The sequence below is a fragment of the Falco biarmicus genome, chromosome 3 (assembly GCF_023638135.1).
Source record: "Falco biarmicus isolate bFalBia1 chromosome 3, bFalBia1.pri, whole genome shotgun sequence".
NCBI lineage: Eukaryota > Metazoa > Chordata > Aves > Falconiformes > Falconidae > Falco > Falco biarmicus.
Window position 1 is genome coordinate 13,210,659 of NC_079290.1, and position 7,912 is coordinate 13,218,570.

General features: G+C 60.4%; 1 protein-coding gene across 3 annotated transcripts; it reads right to left on the reverse strand.

Moving 5' to 3' along the window:
* Nucleotides 1–404: 404 nt before the first annotated feature.
* Nucleotides 405–6,898, reverse strand: NAPRT (nicotinate phosphoribosyltransferase). Of its 3 annotated transcripts, XR_008821016.1 has the most exons (14): nt 6,673–6,897; nt 6,015–6,142; nt 5,821–5,903; nt 5,477–5,607; nt 5,284–5,399; nt 4,980–5,173; nt 4,632–4,772; nt 4,363–4,447; nt 3,992–4,072; nt 2,618–2,720; nt 2,333–2,490; nt 1,970–2,077; nt 1,656–1,795; nt 405–1,586 (listed from the first exon to the last, which is right to left on the reverse strand). XR_008821016.1 is itself a non-coding variant. In XM_056333285.1 (13 exons), the coding sequence occupies exons 1-13, from the start codon at nt 6,857–6,859 to the stop codon at nt 1,736–1,738; spliced, it is 1,575 nt and encodes a 524-aa protein (XP_056189260.1). In that variant the 5' UTR covers nt 6,860–6,897; the 3' UTR covers nt 405–1,735. The 3 variants fall into 3 exon arrangements, 1 of the variants encoding a protein (XP_056189260.1); XM_056333285.1 differs by having other exon boundaries at nt 405–1,795; XR_008821017.1 differs by lacking the exons at nt 405–1,586; nt 2,333–2,490 and having other exon boundaries at nt 1,756–1,795; nt 6,673–6,898.
* Nucleotides 6,899–7,912: the final 1,014 nt, after the last annotated feature.

Here is a 7,912-nt window from a genome sequence, read left to right on the forward strand (position 1 = left end):
TCCTGGGCAAAGCCAAAGCACCAGTGGTTGAAGAGTCTGTCTGGGGCAGGATAGTGGCAGATCTGGCAACAGATCATCCTGCGGATGGGTTTACCCTGCTCCTGCTTGTGAACTGACTTACTGACCTCTCTGGCTCATCCTCTGAGGCAATGGAGAAGGCCAAGGGGCTGGAAAGTGCTGCTGTCTCACTACTTAAAAGTTGCTTTTCATTCCACCTTCTAAGAACTCAGGACAGGCTCTACTTGGGTGTGCTGGGGACTGGGCTCTTATATCTGGGGCTTCTGCTCTAAAAATGTAAGTTTTCTCTTAAAATGCTGAATGTGATACAGTGCCCACAGCTGGAACATTGCAACAGGGAGCTCCAACCTGTTGTGTTTTTTTAGAAACGAGACAATCAGGCCATGCTGGGTTAAGCTCTTTTAATATACTTCCCCTGCTCCGCATCAACATATGCTGCAAAGACCTAAACCACAGCTGTTCCTGGGAAGGTGTGCCAGGTTGGTGCCTAGGGATGCGCAGATGTATCTTGCTGGGGATTGCCTTCTTGCTCTCCCTCACTGTACTTTTCTGATAGGTGGCTCAGTTCTGGGTCTGTACATTTTACAAGCTCAGAGGAAAGGATTTACTATCTTCCCATGACAGATTTGGGCAGGATTAGAGAAAATATGCATGTTCTGGAGAAGAAGCAGTCTGTGCCTTTCTTTTTTCCCATTCCTTGCAACAACTTTCCTTGACCCCGTTTTGATAAAGCCTTCACAGCCATTGCCTGGGCATGAGACCTACCCCCAGTGGACCTATAGAGGGGACTTCACCACAATTAGAGCCACAGGATGCCATATGGCACCTGCTGGGGCCACCTCCAGATGCTCTCAGGGGTCAGCACTTGCTTTTTCTTTCCAGCTTTATTCAGTCATAAACTGTGAAGTGAAGGACATTGCATTAAACATTCAAGCTGAAGGCAACAGGTATTTTGAAGGACCAGGGCAGCCACACGGTGTGGCCATAGCCATAGTGGGTAAAGGCCTTTATTTTGCTTTTTTGCTTAGGATGAAGCTAATTGCAGGGATTAGTACCATGTTTCCTCCATGAACATCAGGTTAGAGAGTGCAGGCGTCTACCTGGAGCCAGCCTCCATGCCCCAAGGACTGCATACAAAATGGAAAGGGATGAAATGTGGCCACAGAGCCAAAGCCTAGAATAGGAAGGGCAAAGTATGTCTGCCACGGATGTCCCACAGGACATGGGTTAAGGGACGGGCTGGCCCTTTCCATGACAGGACCCCTTCTTGTGCACTGAAGACTCGGTCCCTAGTGCCACCAAGGAGCTTCAGCATGTGCTGCCACCACAGAAGGTGTAGGGCTGGCAGGGCCATGGAGGCAGGCAGCACCACCACAGCAGAAGGTGCAGGGCCACCAAGGCAGGCAGCACCATCATGGCAGAAAGTGCAAGGCTGGCAAGGCCACCGAGATGCGCAGGGAAGGACCATTGCTTGCAGAGGATACAGGGGCAGCTGCCTTCCAGCTCTGCTTGCCCCATCCCTCTGTCCCCAGCTCTGCTGCTGGGACCCCAGGGTGCTCTTCCAGTTCCTGCAGGGTCCTCAGATTAGTACCACACAGCAGCAACATCATTAGAGCCATTAATTCCCAATTAGTCACCTGGTCTTTGGAACAGCACAGAGGAAGAGCTGGCCCCTGGCAGGGGCTGTGCTCAGCGCGGGGGGGTGAGTGGGGACCCCTCACTGACTGGCCTGCTGCAGCTCAGCGAGGAGGTGGTGCAGCCTCTCCGTCACAGCCACCTGGCACAGGAGCAAGAGGGGACAGTGGGCACGCGCTCCCCAGGGGAGACTGCAGCCCCATATCCACACACTGCTGCAGCTCTGTGGTAAAGCCACACTGGCTTTGGCCAGGCACCGGGGCCGGGCATGGTTCCTGGGTGTGCACCGATGGTGCCTGGCAGGCAGCAGACATACCGGGTAGGGCTGTGGCTCGTGAAGCTGGCGGTGAGCGGGACTGAGCAGGCTGAGGGACACCTGTGCGTGGCTCCTCACCTCCTGCAGGCTGGGCAGCAGCTCACACATCTGCAGGGATGAAGGTGCACGACTATATCCATATGGGGAGCCAGCTACCTAGCCCCAGCCCCCAAATGAGCCAGCTCCGGGCTGGATTCTGATGCCAGAGTTGTTGGGGCAGGGAACATCTCAAGAGGCAAGAAAACACTGGGGTTTAACCCTTTGATCCTGACATTACTGCCAAGAGACCCCCAACCCTGGCTTGGCCCTTCACCCAATGTGGGAGAGGACACCCCAGCACCAGAAGGCAGAGCTGCCCCTGACCTGACCATCTCTGAAGTACGTGCGATGGAGGGGCTCCACAGTGGTGGGCATGACCTTGCTTGTCTCACCAAGCTGCCCCAGGACCCGGATCGCCAGCTCCTGCCCCGCCTTAGGTGAGGGCTCCTCCTCCAGGGCCATGAGGTCCATGAAGGGGTGACCTGCAGGGGTGCCAGGTTAGGGGCCAGCAGGTGCACAGGACATTGGCAACAAGGTTATGCAGCAGGACAGGGTGGGGGAATGCAGGTCAACAGGGCAGCACCATGGCAAGGGTCTCCCACAACTCACCAGCAGTGTCATAGAGCCGATAGATTGTCTTAGCCCCTGGGATCGTCATCTTCTCCTCGTCTTCTGTGAGCTTCAGGCATGGGGAGCCATTTACCTCCACCAGCTGCAGGAGAAGGAGGTTAAGGAGATGGGCACCTTATTTTTGTCACGTGCACCAGCTCATGCCAGTGCTGAAGACCGTGCTGAGCTTTCTGTCCTCTATGTGTCCCCACATGCTGGGGAGGCCACTGATATAAACCAGCTGAATAAATGATAAAAAATAAATCCCTCAAACCACCCCAAAGTTGGACATCCTGCCTCCTCCTGCCAGCCAGCTTCTTACAGTGGTCTCATTATTTCCAAGAAGGACACAGATGGTGGGATTGAGTGCCCCCCTCAGCAAGTTTGCAGATGACACAAGATGAGTGGTGCAGGTTATTCCCTCAAGGCACAGGGTGCCATCCAGAGGGACCTTCGAGGCCTGGAGAAATGGGCCCATGTGAACAGCATGGAGTTCAAGAAAGCCAAGTGCAAGGTGCTGCATCTGGGTCAGAGCAATCCTCAGCATCAATACTGGATTGAGAGCAGCCCTGCAGAGATGGACTTGGGGACCATGGTGGGCAAAGAACAGGACATGAGCCGGCAATGTGCGCTTGCAGCCCAGAAAGCCAGTCATCTCCTGGGCTGCACCCCGAGCAGCGTGGCCGGCAGGGCGAGGGAGGGGATTCTGCCCCTCTGCTCCGCTCTGGGGAGACCCCCCGGAGCACTGCGCCCAGCTCGGGAGTCCCCAGCACAAGCCAGGCAGGGACCTGCTGGAGCGGGGCCGGGGGAGGGACACGGAGCTGGTCCGAGGGCTGGAAGCCCTCTGCTGCGGAGAAAGGCTGGGAGAGCTGGGGGGGCTCAGCCCGGAGCAGAGGAGGCTGCGGGGAGACCTGGCTGCGGCCACTCAGTGCCTACAGGGGCTGTAGGAAGGTGGGGACGGGCTTTTTAGCAGGGCCTGGGGCGACAGGACTGGGGGGCGGCTTTGAACTGAAAGGGGGAGATGTAGGGTGGACACAAGGAAGAAATTTGTTACGCTGAGGGTGGCGAGGCACTGGCACAGGCTGCCCAGAGCAGCTGTGGGTGCCCCATCCTTGGCAGTGCTCAAGGCCAGGCTGGACGGGGCTTTGAGTAACCTGATTGAGTGGCAGGTGTCGCTGCCCATGGCAGGGGGGTGGGCTAGATTACTTGTAAAGGTCCCTTCCAACCCAAACCATTGTGTGATGCCTTGCAGCATCGTCCCTTGGAGCTGGACATCCCTTTGCTGCCCAGCCCCAGCTGTGCAAAGCCTGGGAGAAGCCAGGGAGCTCCATGCCCCACAAGCCAAGCAGGGCAGAGAGCGGCTGCCACCACTACCTTGTAAACACAGCCCAGCGATGGCTGCAGGGGACATGTCACCAGGTTTGTCCCAACGCCGATCATGTCAATCTCACTCCCCTGGTACAGCAGAGAAGACAGTGGCCATCAACAGAGCAGCCCTGCCACTGTTTTTTATGCCCGTGCCAAAACCAGAGTTACGGGGCAGGTCAGAGGATGCTCTGCCTGAAGGTGCATTATGTCTACCTGTCCCATCAAAAATCCATTTTTTTCCCAGCCTGGAAACTTCTCAGTTCTCATCCAGGACGAAAGGCCCAGGGGACTCTCACGTCCACCCCACACACCCCTAAACCTCAGCGGCGCCAGCCACAGACAAGGTGACATCTCAGCCCCTACAGCAGCTACCTCACCTCCCGGCTGAACTCCTCCAGGCTCTGCTCACTGATGTCATTGCTGACGGCGATGGGGATGGTCTCAAACCAGGGCACCTGGAAGCTGGCGAGGGGCAGGGGAGTGACCAAGGGAGAGGGCACAGGATTTGGGGGAGGACCCATGACTCAGCTCGCAGCACCCCTCTGAGCCAGGAGGGCTCCCGCCCTGATAGGAGGAGGTGCTGGGTGCCCAAGGTGGGGAAGCCGGGGACCTGTGGCAGTCAACCCAGGCTCAGTGGGGGACTCACTGAGCACCGCAGGCTTGGAGCACTTGGCGGATCTCCTTGGACTGCTGGGCCAGGTCCCCACTGTCCAGACGCACTCCGATGGCCCGGTACCCCAGTTGGTGCAGCGCCAGCGCCACGGCACAGAAGTTTGGCAAGCCACTCCTGGTATGGGCAAGGAGAGGGTTAGTGTCCCTTCCTTGGTGTGACAGCGACCCAGAGCGGGTCCAAGCCCCGTATCAGGCAACAATGGAGCATGGGAGTGCTGTCAGGTAGAAACATCCCTGCTTCAAGGCCACCAAGCAAAGAGGGACACATCTGTCCCCTCTGCCATGGTGGCAAAACTACCCTGGGGGGACCTGGCATTCTCACCTCCTGACACAGTACGTGTCCAGCAACCCCTGGAAGTCATGCGGGAAGGTGATGGCGTAGGACACGAAGGCAGCCAGCTCACCCCTATTCACCTTCTCAGGGGGAGTCTGCAGCAGTTCACACACACGCTGCAGCCACGACTTGGCCAGGGCTGGGAGATCCACTGGTTCTCCTCCTGCCAATGGCAGCAGCTCCTGCCCGAGGTACATGGGCTTTGAACAACCCGCGGCATCCTCCATGGCAGCAGGAGCATGGCCACAGTCAGAGCAAACCACCCCCATCCCCTGCCCACAGCGTCCCTCACCCGGGGCTGCACCTCCTCCAGTGAGGTGAAGGACATGATGAAGGAGTGGGCAATCGTGCCGTGCACTGGGATGCCGTAGAGCTTCCCTGCCAGGACGTTGCTGGTGCAGTCAAAGCCTGCAAAGGGATGGAGGGGACACACACAGGTGACGGTGCAGCCGTGGTGCCGCAGGGCACCACCGGGCAGCACTCACCCCCAATGTAGGAGTACTTGGAGGCTGAAAGGGCACCGTCCGGCCCCTGAGCACGACGGAGCCCAATCTCCATCAGCTTCATGTCTGGGCCAGCAAGGAGTCGGAAGCGGGCAGCATTCGTGGCCACCAGGCTAGGGGAGGAAGGGACAGGTCACACCAAGGCAGGCTGAGCACAGAGCCAGCACACAGCTAAGGGGCAGGGGGGTCTCCGGGACCCTCTCTGCTTGACTGCAGCTGGTATGTAGGGACATGGCAAGGACCGCCACAGGACTCAGAAGGTTTGGCACAGTGGAGGTAGATGTGGTCCCCACCAGCTGAGGGACCACAGCAGGATCTGTCCCTACCTGGCATAGCTGACCAGGCACAGCAGCGTGGTCTCCAGCAACTGCACCACCAGCAGTGGCCCCTTCACCTGCAGGAACGGGACCTGCAGGGACAGCCAGGCGGTGTGACATCCCCGTCTCCCCTGCCCAGGGATATGGGAGCTGACAGCCCCGCAGCCCCTCCAAAGCAGGGGAGGGTACCGAGCATGTCCCACCCTGGCAAAGACGACGGAGCCCTCTGGCACAGCAGAGAGGGTCACCTCCGAGGCATCCAGAGTGGCCAAATAATCGAAGAAGGCATCTTCCGTGGTGCTGGGCAGGACGGAGCGCAGGTAGGCGACATCTGCAGAGGCAGAGCTCAGTGGGCACTGGGATGGGTGGTCCCTGGAGCCACGGTCCTGTGACACAGGTCGGGCTGGAGGGACCAAGTCTCCTACGGTGGGGATGGGTGACAGCTTGCAGGCAGGGGGCACCTCGCAGCACCCCACACCGGGTACCCCAGCCCTGGGAGGGTGCCGTGGCCCTCCAGGTCCGCTCTAAGGGACGGCCCGTGGGAGCACTGTGCTCCTGGAGGGTGCCCCAGTGTGCCCCAAGGCTGTCCCCGTGCACCCCTCTCCGCGTCCCCCTGAAGAGTTAGAGGTGCCCCTGTCCCCACGAGCTGTCCCCGTTCCCCACAGCTTCCCCCGAGGGGTTCCCCAATCACCCAGAGCACCGGCTGTGCCCCCGCCCCCCCAGGTCCCCGGGGGGAGGGTGCCCTTGTCCCATAAACCCCGCCCCCCCCTCCGGCTGTCCCTGCGCCCCCCCGCAGGCCCCCCCAGCCCCCCGCGGAAGGGCTCCCGGGGGTCCTCCGCCTCCCGCCCCGTCCCCACCTACCGGCGGCGGAGAAGCGGAAGGCGCGGAGGCAGCGCAGCCCCTCGGCCAGGCCGGCGCCCAGCGCGAAGGCCCCGCGGAAGGGCCCGCGGCGGAAGAAGAGCTCGGCGGCGGCGGGGGCGCGGTGCCGCCCGGCCCGCCAGTGCCCGTAGGCCATGGTGAGCTGGTACAGGTCGGTCAGCGGCGCCATGGCCCGGCCGCGCCGCCGCGGGGCAGCCTGGGAGCGGGGGGGGCACGGACACGGGGCGGGCGGGGCGGGACACGGCGGGGAGCTGGGGCACGGGGCACCGGGAGGGACTGCGCGGGTGCGGGGGGTGGCGGCACACGGGGACACAGGGCACAGAACACCGGGGACGGCAGCATAGACACACAGACAAGGCACAGGAGTCCAGGGATGACAGTACACAAGGGGCACAGGACACCAGGGATGGCAGCACAGAAGGGACACTGGGCACACGGGGGTAAAAGCACAGAAGGGACACAAGGAACAGGATGGCAGCACACAGGAGCAGGCGTGTGGGACGCTGCACACCCAGCCCCAGCTGTGCCAGGACCCACAACAGCAGGTACTCTGGGTACCCAGGACACCAGGCAGTCCCAGGTACAGAGGACACAGGACATTCAGGACACCCAGCATCCTCAGCACTGGACACATGGGGCACTGGTGGCTTAAGGGACACATGCACAGGATGGGGGTGGAGCACACCAGAACACCTGGACACAGGCCATAGAAGTGAGAGTGGTGCCAAGAGCAGCAGGCACGTGGTGCACTTGGCAAGGCTGGTACACGGGGCACATGGAGTGGCAGCACCCACGGGACATGCGGCACTGGGAGTGGCAGTCTGCCAGGACCATGCTTTTGGGACCCTGTGTGCCCAGCAGCAGCCACACATGGCCCCAGCTGTGCCAGCACCAGGCATGTGGGACTGGTAGCACATGGGACAACAGACACACAGGACACCAGGCAGGCAGGGCTCTGGGTGCAGCAGCACACAGCACAACACACACACACACACACTCTGAGTCCCAGGCACACCAGCACAGGGGGCACAGTATGCACACCCAGCACTGGGTACCATGCACAACGGGCATCCCAACACCAAGCACAGGATATGTGCCACACATCAGACATGACAAAACACTGGCTACACCACCACCAAGGCAAGGGACAGCATGCACAGCAGTGGCACCATGTGCATCAACCCCAGCACTCCACAAGCCAACAGCAACCCCAAGGGTCACA

Bases quoted from the DNA above. Each gene is read 5' to 3' on its own strand.
- NAPRT (XM_056333285.1), bottom strand. From the start codon at position 6,859: ATGGCGCCGCTGACCGACCTGTACCAGCTCACCATGGCCTACGGGCAC. The intron at 5,904-6,014 runs GTGGGACATGCT...CTGTCCCTGCAG, and splicing joins GCTCCGTCGTCTTTGCCAGG to GTCCCGTTCCTGCAGGTGAA. The intron at 2,078-2,332 runs GTCAGGGGCAGC...TCATCCCTGCAG, and splicing joins CGTACTTCAGAGATGGTCAG to ATGTGTGAGCTGCTGCCCAG.